Below are 26,109 nucleotides of genomic sequence, written 5' to 3'. Positions count from 1 at the left end.
GTGGAGAGGATATTGCCAGTCGTGGGAGAGTCGATGACCAGAGGGCACAGCCTCAGAATACACGGATGTCCATTTAGAAAGGCAATGAGGAGGAATTTCTTTAGCTAGAGGGTGGGGAATCTGTGGAGTTCCTTGTTACGGATGGCTGTGGAGGCTAAATCATTGGGAATATTTAGAGTGGAGGTTGATTGGTGCTTAATTAGTAAGGTTGTCAAAGGTTATCGGGAGAATGTAGGAGAAGGGGATTGAGAGGGAAAATAATTCAGCTGTGATTAAATTGTTGAGCAGGCTTCATGGAGCTGAATTAGGCTATTCAGCCCTTATGAGCTTATGCTCTTTGCTTCCCCACCCTTCACTCCGCCGCCCACTCCCCTCAACTTCGTCTGCATTTTAAAACATCTCTCATCTCGAGATCTGGCCAGTTTTGATGAAAGGCTGAGGGAACTAGTTGGTTTCACTGGAAGTTTGCATTAGTTTATGAAAACTGCCATATTTATGAAAAATTTGATGTCACCCAACACTGGGCCTGTGTATACATATCTAACCTTTGGCGTGTGTGTGTGCGTGCGCGCACACGCGCCCTGTGTATGTACCTAACTCAGGCTTCCATGTGTATATTCAACCTTGCACTGTATAGTTGCAGGTGCTGTGTGAGCATCAAATTTAGGGTAGAGATGGCTAATACAAGGGGGCATAATTTTAAGGTGATTGGAGCAAAGTGCAGAGGGCCTGTCTGAGATAGGTTTCTTACACCGAGAGTGGTAGGTGTTGTAATGTGAACAAGTCACTGGAGGGACACTGAAGCTAATGGATACAGGAATGTTTTACCAAAGTATTTATTCCGCAAAATAAGCAGCAGACATCATTTTGGGGGAAGAAGCCTCCCGACCCAATTTTTAATGACATTTTTATGTGCTGGAGGTCAAAGGTGACAGCAGGACAACTCTATAGTGACAGATATCTACAGTGCTTCCTTTGAATTGCATATAGTTTTCACACACCACCTCCTTTGCACCCACACTCCAGACACCCAAAATGAATGTTAATCAGCATTGTCTGGGTTGCAATGAACTCCAATCCACAGCTCCAGAAGAACTATTGTTTGGGGCTGCATTTTAAACTAAATCTACAATCCATGTTACGCCCTAATTGTAGGCATGTAGGATGCTCTTCTTGGGGTGGTGGTAGATGGAGGTACATTAGGGGCATTTAAAAATATGATAGATAAATTGTGGGCTATATTAGATTGATCTCAGAGTAGGTTCAAAGTTTGACATCGCATTGTGGGCTGAAGGGTTTGAAGTTTGCTGTAATGTTCTATAAGTGACTGCATGCATGCCAATTGGAGCTTGCTTCCGAAAAAGGGTCAGAGTTGGATCACAAAAATATTTGCAAGTATGACTCTTTAACTCATATATGTCAAACTCAAGGCCCGTGGGCCAAATCCAGCCCGCGGTAGAATTATCTTTGGCCCGCGAGATAATATCTAATTACTATTAAAGCTGGCCCCAGTAATTGAAGCACCTATGGCGTATGATATGGCTAATGCTGAGTTTATTCAGGTACCAGGTTTTCAGGGTTTTTAGTGTTTATTCGGCAGTCTTGCTCGGCAGTCTTCTTCATAAGAAACGGAATTTGTAAAGTGAAACACTTTGTAGTTATAGCAGAGACTGAGACACATGAGAGCAGGCTGAAAAAACGGAGGCAACGGAAGCTGCGTTCGCACGTGTCCGACTGATCCGGCCCGCATGAAGCTGCATTTTGCTCAATCCGGCCCGTGACCTAAAATGAGTTTGACACCCCTGCTTTAACTCCTCTTTGCTGCCTGACAGGTTGAGTATTTTCTGTGGCCGCAAGGTTTTGTTTTGGTGTTGGTTTTAGTTCGGGGAAGATGACAGAAAGTAGACTTCAGCACTAAAGACAATGATTACCTGGAGTGAGCTTTGAGGAAGCTGGACTCTTTAGAAGCACTGAATGCTGTGGTGATGCTAAGTATTTGGCACTCTGAGGGAAGATCGGATGGGCTGTTGGAGCATTGCAGATCTAAACCTGTCCTCTGAAGCACAGGCCTGTGCCTTGCCTTGGAAGCAATTTAAATGGGTTGAATTTCCTGTGGCTTCTGATCTCTTGCCAAAATGGTATGAATTTGAGAGAAATCCAAAATCAACACTGCAAGAGAATTAATGCTACGGCACAGAAACAGGCCCTTTGACCCATCTAGTTACGTTGGCCCTCCAAACCACTCCCATCCATGTACATAACTCAAGATCTCTTGTGTGTTGAAATCCAGCCTGCATCCACCACTTCCACCGGGAGCTTGTTCCATGCTTGCACCACTCCCTGAGCGACGAAGTTTGCCTTAAACATTTTACCTTTCACCCTTAACAGATGACCTTAAGTACTAGTCTCACCAAGCCTCAGTGGGGGGGGAAAAACCCTGCTGGCATTTACCCTATCTACATCCTCATATTTGTGTATACCTCTGTCAAATCTCCCTTCATTCTACATTCTAGGGAATATAACCTATTCAATCTGTCCCTACAACTCAGGTGCTCAAGTTCAGACAACGTCCCAGTAAATTTTCTTTGCACTGTCTCAATCTTATTTACAACTTTCCTGTAGGTAGGTGAACAAAACTGTTTACAATACTCCAAATTAGGCCTCACCAATATCTTGTACAACTTCAACATAACATCCCACCAACTGTACTCATACATTGATTTATGAAGCCAATGGGCCAAAAGCTTTAATGACTGTAAATCATAACTAGTTTCATAAGTGCAAGAAATTCTACAGTTGCTGGAAACCCAGAACAACACACACAAAATGCTGAAGGAACTTGGCAGCATCTACGGAGGGGAATAAACAATAGATGTTTCGGGGTGTGTCTGCCCCGGGGAAAGGCTGAATGTAACTTTATTAGGAAAGGAGAAGGTGAAAGGAGTAGGGGAAATTGGTTAGAGATTCTACCCAACAACTGAGGCAGGGTATGCAGGTGGTCATGACTGAGAGGTTATAACCATATAACAATTACAGCACGGAAACAGGCCATCTCAGCCCTTCTAGTCCGTGCCGAACGCTTACTCTCACCTAGTCCCACTGACCCACACTCAGCCCATAACCCTCCATTCCTATCCTGTCCATATCACAAACAAGGTAATCAAATCACAAACGAGAAGATCTGCAGATGTTGGAAATCTGAACAAAATGCCAGGCAGCACCTATGGGGTGGGGTTGAAGTAAGAAAAGGTTCTGCTTGAAGGATTTTGGCCTGAAATGTCAACTGTACTGTTTTCCATAGATGCTGCCTTGCCTGCTGAGTTCCTCCAGCATTTTGTATGACTGAGAGGTTGTACCTTTTGCTGAGTAGTGAAGTTAAAATCCTGAAAAAAAAATCAGTGTAGGAGGAATCAGTGAGACAGAATTTAGATCCTGCCAAGATCAGTGTGAGAGATGCTGCCCAGTCCAGGGTTGGAGACTTAAGAACTAGAGGGCATATGTTTAAGGTGAGAGGGGAGAGATTTAATAAGAACCTGAGGGGCAACATTTTTTTTAAACACATGGTGTATATATATGGATTGAACTTGGAAAAGTTCTTTGAGTCACAGGTAATGGTGTTTCTTTAAATCAAACTGATGACAAAACATAACCATCAACAGGTCAGTTAGCCAAAGGTCCTTGGAACACCATTTTGCAACAGCTTTAGACTGAGTCATTTTAATTAGATTCTGATATGAGGTTTTATTTTTAATTTGAGTTTCACTTTACGTCTTTGTTTACAAGTAGTGACTCATCACTATATTCTACACTGTGGATGGGAGTGCCACGTGTGGAATTTTGCCCCTGCACTACCGAGTTCCATCAACTGTTTCTCTCCCCAGGAATCGATGTGTCAACTGACTTATGCAAACGATCACAATTAATTAAAGTGGTATTGCATATCTGTAATTTTCTATATCTTGTTTGTAACTTACCCTTGCTCATCTCAGTTTATGCAGACCCTTAAGTGGACAAATAGCATTTATTTTTATAATATAAGACCAAGGAGCAGAACTGGACCATTCGGCCCATCGAGTCTGGCATGCCACTCAGTCCACTCTGGATTTACTCCTGTAGCCTTCATCTCTCCTGAGGCAACCCACAAGGCAATGGGGCTACTTACCCACAGCTGGTGAACTGGTTCATGAGCACACGGGCATGTCCACACACTGGTGGGCCTGTGTGCTAAGTGCGTAGGGGCCAGACCTCCTCTCCGTCCTCTGTAACCCTGAGTCTGAAAGGAATTCATTTTCCTTGTGTCACCAGCGAGGAGGAACTACATTGAGGCTGCTTGTTGGAGAGGCTACATACTGGCAGGGAGAGACACATTCAGCTCTCCTTTTTGCAAGACTGCTAGCCAGCGGTGGAAGCTGAAATTGAGTGCACTAAGCACTACCCAGTACACTACCACACACTGGATGCGTCACAACCACCATTTTTTTAAACTTAACCATTTTTATACATGAGTAATGTATTTATTTCAGCATTTTTTCTGTATTTATCATGTTTTGCAATGTACTGCTGCTTCAAAGTTAACAAATTTCACGATCTATGCCGGTGATATTTAACTTAATTGTGATTCTGAATTCAATGAGATCCCCTGTCATTCTTCTAAACTCAATGAATCTGGAGTCTCACTTCAATGCAGCAAATCTATTGATGCGATCCACTTCCCTGGGACACTCCGTTCTCGGAGTATCTGTTCATCTTCACTGACCTCAAGGAATGTGGGCTCCCTTCTCACAGATGGCATTGTGTGATCAGAACACAATTAGCACAAAGGAATGAACGGGCAGTATTGCATAGCCAACTGCGCTGTGACTGAATTGTGCGTGACAGGTACATTAATTAAACCCTTGAGTTTAAGAGTGCCCAGATCATCCAAACTTATTTCTTAAAGAGGTCTGATTGCTCTTTTTTTTTCTTTATCCCTTTTAATAAACACTCTATTGATTATGTAAAGCAATAGAACTTGTGTGTCAAGTTCAGTTAATCTTACGCTGGTGACATTGGACAGGAATTTGGGGGCAGCATATCCTATCCATTGGAGTTGATAGAATCGGATATTTATCATGTTATGATATGGAACATTTCACATGCATTCCATCAATTTCAAAACATCAAACCAAGACATTTAACAGAGAGCAGAGTTCATAATTCCTATGTTTAGGTAATAACATGGGCAAATGTGGTTTCTATTGAATATGATTAGGCTAAATTTGAAAAAAAATGCATCAGCCATGTCAGATTGCTGTTGGATTTGGAACTCACCTGATTTTCCTTGAGGCTTTTCTCTTTTTAACATGAGATAAGTGCAAACAAATCAGGGCATTTAAGTAGATAAGGCAAAATAGACACTGTGAATTATGTGACAAGTAACAGCATTACATTAAATGAGCATCTGCCTCACCTGTATAAATTAAGGTAAAGGAGATTAAATGTTTTTATAAAAATACATTTACTATGAATTCAAAATACATTTCTATTATATAATCACTTCCCAAACTTAAAAATTAGACAAACCATAATTAACACATTCCCATTGTTATTGAAATCCCCCGCAGAGCCCAGTGGTCTCAAAACATCTCTGTTGTCCATGGACGCTGTGTTCTTTTTCCACAGCTGCCCAGGCCTGGACGTTCCTCTCTGAACATTTCCAGGCTGTCAGCCCTGGGCAGAATCCTTTGCTGCCCATCTCTAGGACCCATGGATAACTATCTGAGCCAGGCCCTGGAGCATGTTAGCTGGGACAATCCTCCTCCCCCTCAGATATGCCCTCTGAACATTGCCAGGCTGCCAACCAGCACAGAAACCTTCGCTGCCCGTCTCCAGGACCCATGTCTAGCTGTCTCTGCCAGCCCCGGGAACAGGTTAGCTGGGGCATCCTCCTCCCCCACCCCCACTCTTCGGTCACCTTAACAGCCATTTCATACCTATGAATCAGTTTGTTGGAAGTATCACATCACCAAATTGTTAGAGCATATTCAACCTAATGTACGTGACTCCAAACAGTTTTATCTTCCCCCACCCTCTCCTGCATATTATTCACTCTTAAAGTGCCTACACAAATTCCATTCTGAAAAGATGGTGATTGATTGTATTTCCATTTTTTCCTGCAGGCAATAAGTTTTCGATCGTAACCACTCTCCATGAGAAGAAAAAAGCATTTAATCCTCCCATCCCTCTTGTACCTGGCTTAAGCTTTTAAATGAGCTGCGATTGAAGGTTCGTGGCCTGTACTTGCTGGAATTTAGAATCAGAACCAAAATCAGGTTTAATATCATCGGTATATGTTGTGAAAGTAATTTGTCTTTGCGGCAGCAGTACAATGCAATACATAAAAATAAAGAAAAAACTGAATTACAGGAAGTGTGTGTATGTAATAAATATATGTGTATATATAAAATGTTAAATTAAATAAGTAGTGCAAAAATAGAAACAAAATAAGTAGTGGGGAAGTGTTCATGGGTTCATTGTCCATTTAGAAATCGATGGCAGAGGGGAAGAAGCTTTTCCTGAATTGCTGAGTGTGTGCCTTCATATTTCTGTTCTTCCTTCCTGATGGTAGCAATGAGAACAAGGCATGACCTGGGTGATGGGGGCATTGGGGGGGGGGGGGGCGTGGAAATCTCGTTGAAACCTGTTGAGCGGTGAAAGGGCTGGATAGAGCTGTTGTGAAGAGGATGTTCCCATTGGTGGGGAGACTTGGACCAGAGTGCACAGGCTCAAAATAGAGGGGCGTTCATTTAGGTGAGGAGGGATTTCTTTAGCCAGAGTGTGTGAATCTGTGGAATTCATTGCCACAGGTTGCCATGGAGGCGCGGCAACTGGGTGAATTTAAGGTGGAAGCTGATGGGTTCTTGTTTAGTCAGGGTGTGAAAGATTACGGGGAGAAGGTAGGAGAATGGGGTTGACAGGAAATGGATCAACCATGATGAAATGGCAGAAAAGACCTGATGGGCCAAATGGCCTAATTCTGCTTCTATATCTTGTGGTCTAAATCTGTTCATCCGTGATTGAGTGTTAACCATTCCACCAGGTCAGTCCTTGTATTCGTGTCACTGCATATTATCTAGCCCACTGTACAGCCAGATCTTGATTTGATCCATTGGTCTAGCCAGTTCTCACTTTTGCACATTCCACCTTTCACTCACCTCTCAGTTGTTTGTTGTACAAGACTTTGCTGAGGCTGCATTTAGATTAAAGAGTAGTTTTGGTCATTCTGTAGATGAAAAGACTTCATAAAGCTGGAAGAGTGAAGAGGAGATTTACTGGTATATTGCTAGGACCCCAGACTCTGAATTGTAGGGAGAGGTTGAGCAGTGTAGGACTATTCCTTGAAGTGAAGGTGACTAAAATGTGCCTTAAGTTGCTGACCCTTTCCACCTCTGATGGGGACTGGCTCATGGACCTCTGGTTTCTTTCTCCTGAAGTCCATAATCAGATCCTTGGTCTTGCTGATATTGAGTGAGAGGTTGCTGTTGTGGCATCACTCAGCCAGATTTTCAATCTCCCTCCCATATGCTGATTTGTTGCCACCTTTGCTGTCAACACAGTGGTGTTGTCAGCAAACTTGAATTTGGCATTGGAGCTGTGCTTAGCCACACAGTCGTAGGTGTAAAGCGAGTAGAACAGGAGGCTAAGCACCCAACATTGTGGTACACCTGTGTTGATGGCCATGGTTGAGGAGATGTGGTTGGCAATCCGAATTGACTGGGGTTTGCAAGTGAGGTAATTGAGGATCCAGTTACACAAAGGAGGTCCTGAGGCTAATTGATTAGTTTTGAATGGGAAGATGATTTTGAATGCTGAGCTGTAGCCAAGGAAAGGCATCCTGATGCGTGCATCTTTGTTGTCCAGGGTTGAGTGAAAAGCCAACGAGATGGCATCTGCTGTGGACCAGTTACCTCAATGGGCAAATTGATGTGGATCCAAGTTGTGGATGTTACCTCACTTGCTGAGTTCCTCCAGCATTTGGTGTATGTTGCTAAGATTTCCAACATCTGTAGAATCTCTTGTGGCTATGAATTAAAAGGGATGTAAGGGGCAATTTGGTCCCTTCTGCCATCAGATTTCTGAACAAACCATGAACACTACCTCCCTGTCCTCTTTTGCACCATTTATGTATTATGGTAACTTGTATGTCTTTTCTGCCTGCATTGTACTGCTGATAGAAAATGACAAATTTCATGACTAATGTCAATGACAATGAACCTGACTCTGAACTACTTCATGCAGAGGGCAGTCGGTGTATGAAATGAACTGCCAGAGGAAGTGACTGAGGCAGGTACAAGAACATTTAAAAGACACTTGGACAGGTACATGGATAGGAAAAGGTCAGAGGGATATGGGCCAAACACAGGCAAATGGGAACAGCTTAGACGGGCATTTTGGTCAGCATGGGTGGGTTGTGCTGTGTAACTGTGTGACTATTTCTCATGTTCACCCATTATTCGAATCAATTCTCACTTAGTCTCATTACCTGCCATTCCATCTGTCAGTCGATCAACATCTCCTCACCTGCCAGCTTGTACTCCTCCGCCCCTCTCCAGTTTCTTATTCTGGTTTCTGCCCCCTTCCTTTCCATTCCTTATGATCGAACACAGCCCTCCATCAACGCTGCCTGACCTGCTGCATTCCTGAACTATTCTGTGTGGGCTGGTCCATCGGTTTATCCATAAATACTCTCTTCCCCATCACTCTCTCTGTGCACTTTCCCATTTTCAGCTCAAAAATAAACCTCGCATTTGGTGGCATGCATTTTCATGTCAGAACATGCACTACTTTAGGGGTGCACCATTGGCTGTGGAAGGTCCCAAAAGGAACGAGACAGGCATCATGTAAATGCACACCTTACGGTGACCAGCGTCCAATTATTTCTGAATCCATTCATACAAGTTATAACAGAGATAAATCCTTGCCTTTAAATTATCATGGAATGCCCTGAGGAGTGTTCACAAACTAACTGGGGCAGCACGGTAGCATACTGGTTAGCCTAACGCTTTACAGTACCAGCGACCCGGATTCAATTCCTGCCTGTAGGGAGATTGTACATTCTCCCTGTAACCATGTGGGTTTCCTCCGGATGATCCTGTTTCCTCCCACAGTCCAAAAGACATGCTGGTTGGTAGGCTAATTGGTCATTGTAAATTGTCCCACGATTAGGCTAGGGTTAAATTAGGGGATTGCTGGGCAGTGCGGCGTGAAGGGCTGGAAGGGCCTATTTCACGCTGTAACTCAAATAAATAAATAAAATTAAATTAAATTAGATCATGATCTTGAGCTACAAGAAATAGAAAGCTTGGCAACAGACATCAATTTTAAGAAGCGTTCTTAAAGGGGTAGAGTGAATTCCAGAGTGTTTTCAATAATTCCACTGAGCAGTCCATTTCTCAATGAATGGCCAGTTTTGCATTTGCCACCGACTATGAACTGAATCTTTTTCATTTAATTGTCCTGTGCAGAGAACTATGTGATGATGCTGCACTGGGTGATAAGATGTTAGCCGGATTTTAAGTCTGTGGGCTTGTAGTTGTGCTGGATTTGGCTTGATGTTGTGGAAAATCAAAGGAATGTTGTGCTGAGTTGCTCTGGTTTTGGCAGTGTTCATAGGGAAGCAGCTGAGCAGATGAACTGCAGACACAGTGATGGCTCTGCACCTAATGCACTTGCTTATTACTGTAATTTAGGCAATTTGTGAGAAAGATCAAATCAAAGTCATCAGGATTGGGCCACTGTTTTGTTGTGCTTCTGTGTAGCAATTAGTGGCAGTGTATCAGTAAGAATTGGCTGCACGGTGACCCAGAGATTAGGGAGACCGGTTGTAGTGGCTCTTTTTTAACATGAACCACCTGCCAACTTCAAGGAGTACATTCTAACTGACTACATCACTGTCTGGTATGGGGTGGGTGGGGGGGGGGGCACTGCACAGGATCGAAATAAGATGCAGAGAGTTGTAAACTTAGTCAGCTACATTATGGGCACGAGCATCCGTAGTCTCCGGGACATCTTCAAGGAGCGATGCCTCAAGGAGATGGCATCCATCATTAAGGACCCCCATCACCAAGGTCATGCTTTCTTCTCATTGTTACCATCAGGAAAGAGGTACAGAAACCTGAAGGCACACACTCAGCAATTCAGGAACTGCTTCTTTCCCCTCTGCTATCTGATTTCTGAATAGACATTGAACCTATGAACACCACCTCACTAATTTTTACTTCTGTTTTTGCACTACTTACTTTTATTTAACTAATGTATATATATTTACTGTAATTCAAGTTTTTTTCTATCATTGTATTGCATTGTACTGCTGCCGCAAAAACAACAAATTTCATGACATATGCTGGTGATATTAAACATGATTCTGAGAATGAGATGGTGAGTCTTTTGCAGAGGTTCCAGTAATGACACTGATTCAAGCCAATGAGTTGTGTTGGGATAAGGCAGCCTGGAAGCCATTACACAATTGTATAGACACCAAAATCAATTTAGGAAGAAAAGTGAATTAACAATCAAAATCAGTTCTTTTTAACACTGACATACACTTGGAGGACACTTTATTAGGTACCACTTGTAACTAATAAAGAGGCCACTGAGTACATGTCCATGGTCCTCTGCCTGTGTAGCCCTTCCACTTCGAGGTTCAACGTTTTATGCATTCAGAGATGCTCACCATTGTAATGTGTGGTTATTTGAGTTACTGTCAACTTCCTGTCAGTTTGAACCAGTCTGGCCATTCTCCTCTGACCTCTCTCATTAACAAGACATTTTAGCCCACAGAACTGCTATTCACTGGATTTTTTTTTTGTTGCTCTATTCTCTGTAAACTCTAGAGGCTGTTGTGCATGAAAATCTCAGAAGATCAGCAGTTTCTGAGATACTCAAACCACCCCATCTGGCACCAATAATCATTCCGCGGTCAAAGTCACTTGGATCACATTTCATCCCCATTCTGATGTTTGGTCTGAACAACTGAACCTCAACCATGCCTACATACTTTTATGCACTGAGGTGCTGCCACATGATTGGCTGTTTAGATATTTGCATTAATGAGGATGATGTGAAATTTGTTTTGTGGCAGCAGTACAGTGCAGGAGTTTTTAAAAATTGCTATCAGTTATAAAAACAAACAAATAGTGCAAAAGTTGAATAGTAAGGTGGACTATTCTGATATCTGAAGGTGGAGGGGAAGATGCTGTTCCTAAAATGTTGGTCTTCAGGCTCCTCTCTAATTGTTGTATTGAGAAGGGGCCATGGCTGGGTGGTAAGGGTCCTTTATTCTGGATGTTGCCTTTGTGAGGCACAGCCATTGAAGATGTCCTCGAAGGTGTGGAGGTTTGTACCCACAATGGAGATGACAAAGAAATGTACAAAAAAAAACATAGCAACTCCTCTCAATAAAAGCAAGATAATTTTGCCTGGATGATATAGAGAAAGCTACAGCGTTTGTGCTTCAGAACTACCTCAGTCATTCACCAGTTGAATGGAGGTTGGAATTAGCTAATCAAACCCTCAAATATTGTCGACCCTCGTTGTGCTTTTCCTAATTATGTTTCCTCTCTGGCCCACACTACAGGAGTGAACTCCAGGCCAGGCTCATGTTCTCGGGGTGTTGACTGTCTTCCAGTACCATTAGGGGGCAGCACTGCAGCTTAGCTGGTAGAGCAGTGCTTTACAGTGCTAGCTGTAAATTGGGGTTCAATTCCCGCCGCTGTCTGTAAGAAGTTTGCATGTTCTCCCCGTGACCATGTGAGTTTCCTCCAGGTGCTTCAGTTTCCTCCTACATTCCAAAGACTTGTGGATTAGGGGTGGCACATTGTGGGCATGCTAGGTTGGCACTGGAAGTGTGGCGACAATTGCTGACTGCCCAGCAAAAGCCACGATGATTTAATTTTATCTGACACAAACCACACATGTCACGTATGTTTCGCTGTACATGTGACAAAAAGGTTATCTTTTATCTTTTTTTTATAAACTAAGGGGATATCTTGGGCACAGTTGATATTGTCCATGAGCAAGATACATACTTGCGAGCTTCCTAGCACTAAGATATCACGGCACAGTGTATTGTGGTGTAACAGGCACAAAACTGTGGAGGAACTCAGCAGATGAGGCAGTATCTATAGAATAGATTGAATAGTCAACATTTCAGGCTGAGACCTTCATCAGGACAGATAAAGGGGGCAGAAGTCAGAATAAAAAGGTTTGGGGAAGTGGGAGGAGCAGAAGCTGGCAGGAAAAAAAAGTGAGTCCAGGTGAGAGGGTGGGTAGGTAGGTGAGGAGGGAGGGAATGGAAGGAAATTATGTTTTTCTGTTTAGTTGTTTTGACTTCCTTGCCCCATGTAGTTAACTTCACTGATAGGTTTGCTTCTGTTTCAGTTTGTCTTTTGGTAGACAATTAAAGAATGTAGATTCTATAAAGTTGCTGCCTTTATTCTGCATGACTTAAGAGGGATGAATATCAGTGAATAATATGGTTGGCGAATGTTAGTGAATGAGAATAACAGTTGTAGTATGATCACTCGAGTAGAGTATGATATTTTCCGAGTGGGTTGTCTGTTGGTGGGTCCTCGGGTGCCTATAAGAGGCCAGACTAGGATCCACATATTCTGGTGCAGTTTGGGCAAGATTAAGTGTTTGTTTAGAGGTTCCCAACCTTTTTATGCCACAGACTAATATATCTGACCAGGTGTCTGAAGTCCCCAAGGGTTAGCGGTTGGGTGTTTTGGTTGTTCTCTGTGGCACAGCGGAGGTCATTCTCATGTGCCTCAGCACTTTCTTGAACAGATTTCCTCCAGCTGTACTTATTGAGTGCAATGGCTTCCCAGTTTTTAGATATAATGTTGAATTTCTTCAGGCCAATTTTAGTGACATCTTTGAAGCATTTCCTTTGCCCACTAGGGATTCGAAGGATCTGTTTGTGGAGATGTGAGTTGGTATTGGTAAATACCAATTACAAGAGGGGAGATTGTCCTTTTGCCTGCAAACACACCCCAATCAAAGCAGGAGTTCTTTCTTGTCATACTGCATTTCAAGGAGATGGGTTTTACCTTCCCCACCCACCTTCACTCAGAAGGGTTCAAGTGTGGAATGACCTGCCAGTGGTTGTAGTAGATGCAGGTTCAATTGTAACAGTGAAGAGAAGTTTAGATAGGTACATGGATGGGAAGGGTTTGGAAGGATGGGACTACACAGAAGATCAGATCAGTGTGGGCTGAATTCAATGGACTCCAATCTCTTCTGCTTTTTAACAGGATTAATTTTCCAAATGTTCACTAGCTCTGGAATAAACAAGTGCTTCCTGATGTCATCCCTTTAAAAAAAATGCTCACTCTCATTTCTGTGGACTCTCACCAGACCAAGCCTAAATGCATTAAATGACTCAGATTTTGTTCTTTTTGGAAACCGAGCCAAGTGTCATTACTGTATAAAGAAACTAAGAACCATCTGCAGCAAGAATAAAGATTTCCCAGTGGTCGCTAGTCTGACACTTTGTGTGGTCAGATCCCTGACCTCTACTTTGTTCTCTTGTGAGTCTGGCAGTCTTGTAGCCAAACAACTGTGGAGAACGCAGAGGGGCAGCAATCCAGTTGCATAAAGCATCTTGTTGATTAGTCCCCAGCCTCTACTCATCCTCAATATCATAAGTAGAGCAATGACTTTGCAGTGATCAGGAAGATCATTCTGTTATAGGGACCGGCTGAACTGTGATTCTCTCACCACTTTGATGCACAGCATATAATTCCTTTGCAAGTCTCAAGGTGCATGGCCTTTTTTAAAAAAAAAATCATCTTTGATGTTGTGTCCACATCTGTGGAGGTTATTGGAAACATCTGGGGGGAGCTAACAGTACAATCGCAGTCTGGCTGTTCCAGTGTAAATCAATGTGTTCGAGGTACAGCTGCAAATTCTTCTCATTTCTTAAGCATTTTGCGGGTGTGAATATTTTAAAGAATTAAGTACTGTTTTCTACCAAGTGAGATTTAAGAAAATAAATTCTCAGCTGAGTTTCGCTTTGGGCTTAATTTTAACACACAAAGGACCATGGTAATGGGGGAGAGAGAAGAGGTGGCGGGGTAGTGTAATGCTTTACAGCGCCAGTGACCTGGGTTCAATTCTACTGCGGTCTGTAAGAAGTTTGTAAATTTTCCCTGTGATAACGGGGGTTTCCTCCAAGTGCTCATGTTTCCTCCCACATTCCAAAAACACACAAGTTAGTAGGTCCATTGTCATATGGGTGTAACTGGGCATTGGGGGTTTGTTGGGCCAGACGGGTGTTCCCTTGCTGTATTTCTAAACTAAAGAGTGGGGATGTTTTGTGTTGAGCATAAAGGGATTGTTGTGCATCTTGCTAAGTGTATTACCACCTCTGAGTAGGAAAGGAAAATGGCCGATGTGCACAGCAAGCTGTCACAAGCAGTAATCAGATAACAACCAGATATAATCTACTTTAGTGATTTCCACTGAGGCATAGATATTAATCAGAACATTGAGGATAACAGTTCAGCACTTTCGTGCTGTATGGTGGAGGAGTCCAGATGGGATTAATGTGTCATCTGGGAAATGATGTCTTTGACAGTGAAACACTCCGTCCCTGGCACTGCAGCGTCAACTGAGATTTATGTGTGCGTCCGGGAGTGGTACATGAACCTAAAACCATGCAAAGTGTTCAGTTCCATCTCCATTTAGCCGCATTGCTTCAGAGCATGACCAAGCAATCCCTTGAGGAGTGCTGAAAAGAGAACGAAAGTAATGAGGGAGTGTTCTTTAATACTGCGATACGGGCGCAGAAAAGGGCTCCGCAGCTTTTTGAGCCGTGCCGCCCCGCAATCCTCCGATTTGATCCTGACCTCATCACGGGACAATTTACAATGAATAATTAACCTACCAACTGATATGTCTTTGGACCGTGGGAGGAAACTGGAGCACCTGAATGTGACCCACACAGTCACAGGGAGAACGTACAGACTCCTTGCAGGGTACGGTGGGAATTGAACCCATGTCACTGGTACTGTAAACCATGGGGATAACCACTACACTACTGTGGTCGCGGATTCATGGTGGTGGAGGGGAAGAAGCAGTTCCTAAAATGAGTGTACCAAATACGAATTACTAAGACCTTACAGTGAGAGGTTCCTCCCAGACAACATACTAAGCTTAATGTACGCTGCTCTCAGTGGAGGAGAACCTGTCACCCAACTTCTTTGCAGACTCTGGATTTGCTAAGTGGATATGGAGACCGATGCAAAGGCCCATGTACTAGTTCATCCCCAGCAGCTGTTTAATAGAAGACCCTCCGATCTACAAGCTGTTCTCGGGGACGTACACCGAGATGGACATCAAATGCTGCTGGAAGAACGTCAACTCTGACTGAAGTCCATTGGCCTGGCAGAAACCTGTTGGTCTTCCAGTGTGGTGAGATGTTCAATAGGGAATTCTGAGGACCAGCTCAGGCCAGGCTGCAAGAGGGTATGCTGAGGGATGAACTGATGCTCAGTGCAGCCCATGGTCAGGCTCTGTGTGGAACGATCACAGAAAAGGATCCTTCTGCAGACGCACATGGTTGGAGAAAGCCACTCTGAACCATCTCAGGAGTCTTAGGACCTATGGGTTCAGGAACAGTTATTACCCCTCAACCATCAGGCCTCCCCTCCATTCAGCACATTTGCGCGGAGCACTGGCACAGGAAAGCAGAGTCCATCATCAAGGACCCTCACCACACAAGTCGTGCTCTCTTGTCGCGGCTGCCATCAGGAAGAAGGCACAGGAGCCTCAGGACTCACACCACCAGGTTCAGGAACAGTTATTACCCATCAATGAACCAGAGGGGATGACTTCACACAACTTCACTTGCTCCATCATTGAAATGTTCCCACAACCTATAGACTCACTTTCAAGGACTCCCCGTCTCGCATTCTTGATATTTATTGCTTGCTTATTTAGTTATTTATTTAGTTTTGTATTTGCATAGTTTGTTGTCTTTTACACATTGGTTGTTTGTCCTTTTGGATGCCGTCTGTCATTGATTCTATTATGGCCTTGGATTTACTGAGTTTGCCCACAGGAAAGTGAATCTCAGGGTTGTATATGGTGACATATGTGCTTTGATAATAAATTGACTTTGAATTTGAGTGGCAATGGCACTATTTTTGTTTGTGCTTTTATGCACTGACCACAAATGTAAGTGTGTGTGTACGTGGAGGGGCAAGGGCTGACAGGGAAATGCTGAACACGCACACACTTCCCAGGCTGGGAACCCCTTGCATGGTTTTGTTTTGAGATGTTACTTTGGCAATGTTAGGAGTTGGTCTCTGTCCAGTTTGGAGTTTGAGCTTTTGGATCGCTGTGGGAGCCCAGGTGCTGTGTTTCCTCTGACTGCAGAGTCGTGAGGGAGATGACCTGTTCTAGCATTACAGAAACTACTACAGCAATGCTGTGACCAGAAGGATCAGGAGCAATGGGCATGGGTGTCCCAGCAGCATGAGGGGCAGCACCAGTAGGAACAGAATGATACCAGCAGGTGTAGATCTGTACTATCATGGTTAATACCAGCATCAACAGGATTAATGCCAGCACCTGCAGGGTTAACGCTGGGAACAGCAGGTGTAGAGCTGCACCGGTTGGGTTAATGCCAGCACAGTGGGGAATGGATCAGTACCAGAAGGGTGATTTCCAATACCAGTAGGGTGGATGCCAGCACCTGTGGAAATGCAGGAGCAGCAACAGCAGGATCACAGTCAATACCAGCAGAAGCATGGTGAACCCCAACAGCAGAGTTGGTCAATACCAGCAGAAGCATGGTGAACCCCAGCAGCAGAGTTGGTCAATACCAGCAGAAGCATGGTGAACCCCAGCAGCAGAGTTGGTCAATACCAGCAGAAGCATGGTGAACCCCAGCAGCAGTAAGTGCAGGAGTTGCACCAACAGGGACCAGCAGTACCAACATCCTCTTCTGGACCTGCAGCCCCATGTAAGCTGAGGGCCGGGGTGGGGGAGTTGGTTTGGGGAGGTGGTTTGTGCCGGTGATTCAGGGAGGGGTACAGCTCGTGGAATATCTGAGGGCTCACAGGTAGAGAACGCGAGCCTCCTGGGCCATTAGCTGTGAGCCCCAGGAAGGGGAAACAGTGAAATCCACAAGCCAGCCCTGTGTATGCTCCGGAGGACTCCAGGCAGGGTCTCTAAAATACTGGTGTTGTACGGTGCAGGACTTGATAGCAGGAAGAGCAGGAGCGACCAGAGAGAAAGCACAAGTCCTGTAGGGGGAGCTAGACATGATGACAGCCACTACCAGCACCGTAGTGTAGTGGCTAGCGCAATATTTACAGAGCTGTCTGTAAGGAATTTGTGTTCTCCCTGTGACCGTGTGGGTTTCCTCCCAAATTCCAGTGATGTTTGGGGTAGCGTTAGGAAGCTGTGGGCATGCTCTGTTGCTGGTGGAAGCATGGCGACACCTGCGGCCTGGCCCCCAGCATGACCTCGGGCTGTTGGTCATTGATGCAAATGATGCTTTTCACTCTGTTTCCCCAAACATGTGACAAATAAAGCTAATCTAATGGCTTGCTAGGACTCGTTCACCCACCCCTGCCCACTGCATTGCTGAATGAGGATCAATCCAGCTCAGAATCACTTGAAAGATCCACACCTCTGCTTGCCCGCCATTTATCCGTAATATCCTCTCACACAGGCCCTAGGGCTGAAGATGATTCCTCCGGATGAGGATGAGGTCTCTCCTGTGGGTCAGAGGAAGCAAATATGAGGCGGTCACAGACTCGGGAGGCTTGCGTCCCACTCACCCCTCACCAACTTTTACCATTGCACCGTAGAGAGAATCCTGTCTGGAATGCATCACAGCTTGATGTAGCTTGTGTGCCCAAGACTACAAAAACCTGCTGTCGAGTGGACACAGCTCAGCACGTTGTGGAAATCTGCTTCCCTCCACGGTCTCCATCTACACTCGGTGCCTCGGTAAACAGGCAGTATCATCAAAGACCCCTTCCACCCTGAACATTCTCTCTTCTCCCCCCCCCCCTTCCCATCAGACAGAAATTGCAAAAGACATGAGATGTAGGGATAGAATTAGGCCCTTTGGCCCATTGAGTCTGTTCTGAATGCACCTACCCCTAGGCTCAAGAACAGCTTCTATCTCACAACTGCAAGACTATTGAACAATCCCCTAGTATGATAAGATGGATTCTTGACCTCACTGTCTACCTGCACCATACTTCTTTGTAACACTTTATTCTGCACACTGTGACTATCTTACCTCAGCGCACTGTGGTAATGAATTGATCTGAGTGAATGGTGTGCAAGACCTTGGTGCATGTGACAATAAACCAACTTCCTGCTTAACTGACCATGGACTTAATGAAGAAGGTGTCATCCCTTTTGATGGTTCTATCTCCCGCTACTTGCATATACTTCTGTATATGGAGTGAGCCACCCGGAGGAAGTGGGAGAAACAGATACAATCAGGAGCAAGTAACATGCCCAAGATGCTGGTGGGACTCAGCAGGTCGCCCCCCCCCCCCCCCCCATGCATGGAAAGCAATAAAGAGCCAAGACTCTTCATCAGGACTGGGAAGAAGTGCGAATAAGAGGGGTGGGGGAGGGGAGGAAGCCCTATAAGAAACTGGGGGGGGGGGGGGGGAGGGGATGAAGTACAAGTTGGCAAGTGATAGGTGAAGCCAGCTGTGGGGGTAGGTGGGTGGCTGGGAGGAGGGGTGAAGTGGGAAGCTGAGAGGTGATGGGTGAAGGTCTGAGGAAGGAGGAATCTGATCGGGAAGGAGAGTGGCCCGGAGGGAGGTGATAAGCAAGTGAGGAGAAAAGAAGAGGGTGAGGCGGAGCCGGAATGGAGGAGAGAAGTGGGAGGGGGAGAAATTGCCAGGTTAGGAAAATCGATATTAACGAGTAGTTGTTTGGGTAGGAATGCAGTAAAAGGATTAGGACCTAATGCGGGCAAAGGCGTTAACGTAAGGACGAGATGGGCCGAATGGCCCGTATTTGTGCTGTAAAATTGTGACTCCCAAAACTGCCGTCGCTGCCTTTCATCTCCAAGCCTTTTTTTTAATCACAAACATGCAAAAGTTTATTCACACAAAAAAATGGTACAACAATCGGGAGTTCACAAAATTATTGACGATTTCAAATTTGAACTACTATTATCTGCAGAACATTCATCTACAAAATCTCATGGGGGGGGGGGGGGGTTCCACCGTTCTCGGAACTCCGCCATCGAGATCGCATGCTCCTTCTTCAAGAGCACCCAGACACGAACGTACACCCTGAAAAGGGGCAGGCTGGAGGTCAGAGCACTCGACTGCTCAACCGCTTGCTTCCGCTAATGCCCATCTTCGATAGGACCAGGAGCGACCGACTAGGAGAACCCTGTCCCCTGTACTGGGTGACCATAAGTCAGGAGCGTGGAGGTAAACTGCAGCCAGAACTTGAGAAGCAGCCCCTTAAGAAAGTCAACCAGGGGCTTCAACCTCTCACATTAGGTTTGTACAAGATACAGCGTCTTGTCCAGGTGAAGGGACAGGTGGGCGGGGTGTCAGCGATCCGGCTCCTTCTACCCCAGGTCCCCAGTGTGTAGGACAAAGCATAGACGCAAGAGATTCTGCAGATGGTGGAAATCTAGAGCAACACCCACACACACAAACAAAATGCTGAAAGAGCTCAGCAGGTCAGGTAGCATCAATGGAAATGAATAAAGTGCGCCGAGACCCTTCTTCAGGAGAAACCATCCAAACCCCTCAAGCACAACGGCGCACTTGCACAGCTCTGGCTTCCAGAAGCGTGCAAAGTCACTGTGCCTCCCCGGGTCCTGTAACTCTGTCTGACGCAGAGGGACTTGGCGAAAGGGAGGTTCGAGAGTTAGGGTTAATTTGCGCAGCAGATCGGATGGGCTTCGATCTCGCCAGCGTCAGCGAGTAGAGAGAGAGGCCTTTTATAGAAAACTCGTCTCCACTCACGGCGCAGTAAGCACGGCTGGAGAGCACATTGTGGACTCTTACAACCTGCTGCCAAACGAAAGCCTCTTAACCCTCTTTAAGAATGCTACGACGAGGGTCAGCGTTGGGCAACTCGTGGCAGCATTGGATGGGGAACGGGGAGAGGACCCCAAACCCCCTGACATGCCTCTGAGCTGCTGTTTGTTTAAGGGGAAGCCCTGTGTTTACTCGGCCAATTAATTGCACGGGGCGGCATTCTCTCTCTCTCTCTCACACACACACATACACACACACATCTGACATCTCCCCAACTCCTGCGCACAGTTGTACGCAGAAGCGCGAGGGGTGGTGGGTTAAGTATCTTGGCCAGCAGCGCTTCGGAGGGAGTTTTAGAACTTCTCTCTTGCTCTTTCTCGTACACTTCACCACACCCTCTGTTGCTGGCGGACCTGAGCATAAGCCGGTCTCGCTCTAACTCCCTTCTGTGGCAATTGAAGCCGGGCCAAGAATCCGAGAGAATGCGAGGAGACGCAGCGAGCGAAAGCAGAGTCTTGTCCAACTGCCGGCAGCTCGCGTTTGTTGCAGGTAACAGAGAGAGAGCTGGGGGGTGGGGGCAGCTAGGAAGGGTGAGAGAAAGAAGATGGGGGGGGGGGGAACCAAAAGCACTCTTGTACCTGTTCAGCTGTGAACAAAAGGTCACTGGGTGGTTTTTAAAGTGAATTCCAGAGTCTGTTGCTACGCGGAGAGTGAACGAGTTTTCCAAAGTCAATCTGCGTGTGTGTATGTATGTTTGTCTGTCCGTGTGATATGCGGTGTGTGTCTGTCTGTATGTGATAATAGATACGTGGGTAGGTGTCTATTTGTGCATCTGCGTGTCTGTGCTTGAGAGTGTGGGTATGGGGCGTTTGTGTGCCTGGACGTGTGGGGTTATTTATGTGTGTGAGGGATGTGTGTCAATGTGGATATCTGTGTGTGTGTGTGTAGCTATTTATATGTGGTTATATATGTGCGCCTTTGTGTGGGGATGTGGTGTGTATGTGTGTGCAAAAATGTCTGAATATGTAGGTTTGTGTCTCTGTGTCGGGGTATGATTGTGTGTCAACGTGGGTATGTAATGTGCGCGTGTGTGTGAAAGGAAGATGTTCACCCAAGTCCTGATAAAATTGAACAGGTTGGATTTTAGTTTGCAGAAGGAAACATTTATTTCCCCCTCCCCCACTAGTTTCTCGGGTCGGGTGCGAGCGGCCGGGGCGGCGGGTAAGTGCACCTGTGACCGCTCCATCACCTGGGGCTTCTCTCTCACTTTCGCCTCACTTTCCCTCTGCAGATCTGAGCCGGGTCGCAGTGTGACGCCACGGTGAGACCGACCATGAAACTTCTGTGGAACTGCCTCTTGCTGCAGCTGCTCTCAGTGGAAGGGTTCGGATTCCGGGCCAGGACAGTCAGCGGCAACCCAAGGCTGAAGCTATCGTACAACGGTGGGTCACCTTCCTGAGCGCGCCTGGCAAATTCATTAGCGAATCTATTAAGTGGCAGCCTGGGTTATTTATTGCGGTTCAGCCTTAATCTCATTAACCCATTCAGCTCCGTGTATACAGTACTGAGAGGGGCGCTAGCTGTCGGTACATCAGGGAGTTTATCCGTTTTGCGTTAAGGATTGAGCGCGGCACGGCAGGTGACCGGCAAAGATTTGCATTTACGTAGTGCCCAGGGCTCCGAGGACTTGTAGCGCAAATAGCGATGTGACGTTGGCCCTAGTAATCTATTTTGATCTGTTTCAGGAAAATTATTTTTTGCAAATCTACTGTTTTTCTCTCTGTGCCTTGCTGAGTGTTTTCAGCAGTTTCTGGCTGTTGTCTCAAAGCTAAAAGTAAGCGTATTATCAAAGTAGTATGCGTTGCCATGCGCTACCCTGAGATTCATTTTCCTCCAGGCATTTACAGGAATCTCGTGGTCGAATATGGTTATGTCTGTGTACTTTGATAATAAAATCACTTTGAAAGATATCCCTTCTGATTCTTCTTTACTCTGGTGGATACAACCTAGCCTGAGACATCTCCGAGGGATCTATCCTGCCGCCAACATACTGGTGCAGTTACAAAGAAGGCACAACAGTGGCTTTATTTCATCAGCAGCTAGAGAAGAATTGCTATGTCACCAAAGGGTACAAATACTTTAATAATCATTCAATCGTAATAATAATAATAATAATCGTACAATCATCACAGCATATTTGTTTCTGCGCTTCACGCTCCCTGAAGTAAATATAATAAAAATTTAAATTATAAATCATAATTAGAAAATAGAAAAGGGAAAGTAAGGTAGTGCAAGTCAGGTCCAGATCCGGGTCATGATCTGTTCAGCAGTCTTATCACAGTTGGAAAGAACTGTTCCCAAATCTGGCTGTACGTATCTTCATGCTCCTGAACCTTCTCCCGGAGGGAAATGGGGAAAAAAAGTGTGTTGGCTGGGTGGGACTTATCCTTGACTATCCTGGCAGCACTGCTCCGACAGCGTGCGGTGTAAAGTGAGTCCAAGGATGGAAGATTGGTTTGTGTGATGTGCTGGGCTGTGTTCACGATCTTCTGCGGCTTCTTCCGGTCTTGGACAGGACAACTTCCATACCAAGTTGTGATGCACCCTAGAAGAATGCTTTCTACGGTGCACCTATAAAAATTAGTGAGAGTTTTAGGGGACAGGCCAAATTTCTTCAGCTTTCTCAGGAAGTAAAGGCGCTGGTGGGCCTTCTTAGCAGTGGACTTTACTTGATTAGACCAAGGCAGGCCATTTGTGATATTCACCCCGAGGAACTTAAAGCTTTTGACCTGTTCCACCTGCAACCACCGATGTAGATGGAGTCATGCAGTCCGCTGCTCCTTCTGAAGTCAACAACCAATTCCTTCGTCTTGCTGACGTTGAGGGATAGGTTATTGTCTTCGCACCATGTCACCAGGTTCTTAATTTCCTCTCTGTACTCAGACTCATCATTACCCAAGATGCGGCCTACAATTGTGGTGTCATCAGCAAACTTATATATTGAGTTGTAGATGGTTCGCATTCTGCATGGAGGTCGATGACCAGTGGTGTTCCATAGCGATCTGTTCTGGGATTCCTCCTCTTCGTGATTTTTATAAATGACCTGGATGAAGAAGTAGAAGGGTAGGTTAGTAAGTTTGCTGATGACACAAAGGTTGGGAGTGTTGTGGATAGTGTGGAGGGCTGTCAGAGGTTACAGCGGGACATCGATAGGATGCAGAACTGGGCTGAGAAGTGGCAGATGGACTTCAACCCAGATGTGTGAAGTGGTTCATTTTGGAAGGTCCAATTTGAAGACAGAATATAATTTAAATGGTAAGACTCTTGGCAGTGTGGAGGATCTGAGAGATCTTGGGGTCAGTGTAGATTGGACACTCAAAGCTGCTGTCCAGTGTTGCTAAGAAAGTGTATGGTGTGTTGGCATTCATCAACTGTGGGATTGAGTTCAAGAGCCGTGAGGTAATGTTACAGCTATACAAGACCTTGGTCAGACCCCACTTGGAGTACTGTGTACAGTTCTGGTCATCTCACTACAGGAAGGATGTGGATACTATGGAGAGAGTGCAGAGGAGATTTACAAGGATGTTGCTTGGATTGGAGGGCGTACCTTATGAGAATAGGTTGAGTGGACTCGGCCTTTTCTCCTTGGAGCGACAGAGATGAGAGGTGACCTGATAGAGGTGTATAAGATAATGAGAGGCATTGATAGTGTGGATAGTCAGAGGCTTTTTCCCAGGGCTGAAATGGCTAACACAAAGGGGCATAGTTTTAAGGTGCTTGGAAATAGGTATCAAGGGGGTGTTAGGGTTAAGTTTTTTTTATACAGAGAGTGGTGGGTGTGTGGAATGTACTGCTGCTGGTGGTGGTGGAAGTGGAAACAATAGGGTCTTTTAAGAGCCTCTTAGATAAGTACACGGAGCTTAGCAAAATAGAGGGCTATGCGGTGGGGAAATTCTAGGCAGTTTCTAGAGTAGGTTACATGGTCGGCACAACATTGTGGGCTGAAGGGCCTGTAATGAGCTGTACATTTCTATGTTCGAAAGACACTCGCAAATTTCTACCGATGCATAGTGGAGAGCATTGTAACTGGCTGCATCACCGTCTGGTATGGTGGGGGTGTGGGTGGAGTGCTGCACGGGATTGAAATAAGCTGCAGCAAGTTGTGAACTCAGCTCCATCGTGGGCCCGAGCCTTCCCGGGACGTCTTCAAAAAGCAATGCCTCAAAAAGGTGGCATCCATCATTAAGGACCCCCATCACCCAGCACATGACCACTTCTCATTGCTAGCATCAGGAAGGAAGTACAGAAGCCTGACGGTACACACCCAACAACTCAGGAATAGCTTCTTCCCCTCTGCCATCAGATTTCTGAATGGACGTTCAACCTATGAAAGCTATGTCTCTATTTTTCCTGTTTCTTCTCTTTTTGCGCTACCCATTTAATTTAACTTTTAAAATGTATACTTTTGTCGGTAATTTATAGTTTTCATTATTATGTATTGTAGTGTACTGCTGGCACATAACACAAAATTTCATGACGTATGCAAATGGTATTAAACCTGATTCTGATTCTGACCCTTTCCTCATTGGATACCCTGTCCATTCCGACTGTCCAATCTTCTTGCCATGTATTAATACTTTCCTAAGTAAGAAGACCAAAGTTTTACCCAGCGGAAGACATGGTCTCACCTACATAAATGGAAAATGTTCGAAAGGTCTCGGCCCATAACATCGACTGTTTATTCCTCTCCATAGATGCTGCCTGGCCTGCTGATTTCCTTTAGTGCTTTGTATGTTTTCCTGCTTTGCCCAGCTTTGGAGAAAGACCGTACATCTGAAATGTTCTTCTGTTCATTGTTGCTACCTGACTGGCCGAGTAATTCCAACCTTCTGTGCTGTTATATTTGTTTCAGTGACATTAATGGAGAAGCAAATGTTGGTTGGATAGGAGAGCAAAAACAACCAAATTGCTGGAGGAATTTCTGGGTCAGGTAGCATCTGTGGAAGCAGAAGGGTGGGCGATGTTTTTTGTGGAGTCCCTGCATCAGGATTGAGTGTGTAGAGGGGAGATGGTGCGAAGGAGGGGTGAGGAGGGAGGCTAGTAGGTGATAGCTGGAACTAGGTTAGGAGAGGGATGATGAATGGATGGATGGAACTTTTTGGGTCAATCTCTCAATCTCCCTGATCACCTTGCTAAGATACAACCTTTGTAAGTGTTATATTGGTTTATTATTGTCACATATTCCTAGGTATAGTGAAAACCCTTGTTTTGAATGCCATTCGTACAGGTCATTTCATCACATCAATTCATCAAGGTAGTATAAAGAAAAAGAAACAACGAAATTCAGATTATAGTGCAGTGCATGGAAGCAATTAGCTATAAGGTCATGGCAAGGTGGATTATGAGGTCAAGAATCCACCTTGTATCAGGGGTCCATCAATAGCCTTATATGAGCCGGACAGAGCTGTCCTTGGCCAGGTGGCACGTGCTTTCTGCCTGATGGGAAAGGGAAGAAGAGTGAAAGTCCAGGGTAGGTGGGATCTTTGATTATGTTGGCTGCTTTACTGAGGCAGTGAGTAGTGTATTTTTGGATTTTAAAATTCACTGCCATTAACCTTCTAAAACTATTTCAAAAGCATTGCACAGCTTTACTGAGGATGATTTTTTTTTTTACCTTTTGTGCTTCCTGCTTCTGATGCCTTTTACGTCTCAAGGTGGGAGCCGGTGTTCACCTGAAGTGTGTGGTTGAGATCTGGGGTAGATGCTAAAGAGAAGCAGTTTGCTTGATAGAGTTGGTTCTGTGAGCAAGCGCAGTGTGCTCATGGAACTGGAAACCCCGGGCTGTTTTGTGATCTTCTCCTGTTCTCCTGCTTTGTGCTGCTTTAAGGGCGTGGGGTGGGGACACAGAGGGAATGGAGGGGAAGCATTTGGCCCCCAGTATGAGGTGCGATGTTTCTGAGAGGCAGGACCTCTGCTGATATGTAACTCATTTGTAATGTTTTCTTCCTGTCCTTAACTTGAAGTGTTCCTTTTAAGAAACATGACCTGCCGTCAGATCATATGATAACATCATCATCACCGTTAT

At 45.3% G+C, this 26,109-nt stretch overlaps 1 protein-coding gene across 5 annotated transcripts in view; it reads left to right on the top strand.

Moving 5' to 3' along the window:
• LOC140741739 (semaphorin-3A-like) overlaps positions 1 to 26,109 on the top strand; it is a 232,579-nt gene that overhangs the window by 33,881 nt on the left and 172,589 nt on the right. For 4 of the 5 annotated variants that reach the window (XM_073072064.1, XM_073072068.1, XM_073072066.1 and 1 more), the window contains exon 2: positions 21,316 to 21,466. In XM_073072064.1, coding sequence (XP_072928165.1) covers positions 21,358 to 21,466 — 109 coding nt within the window. In that variant the 5' untranslated portion in view covers positions 21,316 to 21,357. Of the gene's footprint in view, positions 1 to 20,022; positions 20,574 to 21,315; positions 21,467 to 26,109 lie in introns of those variants that run through there. The other variant, XM_073072063.1, reaches the window with a different exon arrangement.

The sequence above is a fragment of the Hemitrygon akajei genome, chromosome 19, assembly GCF_048418815.1.
Source record: "Hemitrygon akajei chromosome 19, sHemAka1.3, whole genome shotgun sequence".
In the NCBI taxonomy this organism is placed as follows: Eukaryota; Metazoa; Chordata; class Chondrichthyes; order Myliobatiformes; family Dasyatidae; genus Hemitrygon; species Hemitrygon akajei.
The sequence above is the reverse complement of the archived record's forward strand: the minus strand, read 5'-3'. Positions and strand labels throughout refer to the sequence as shown.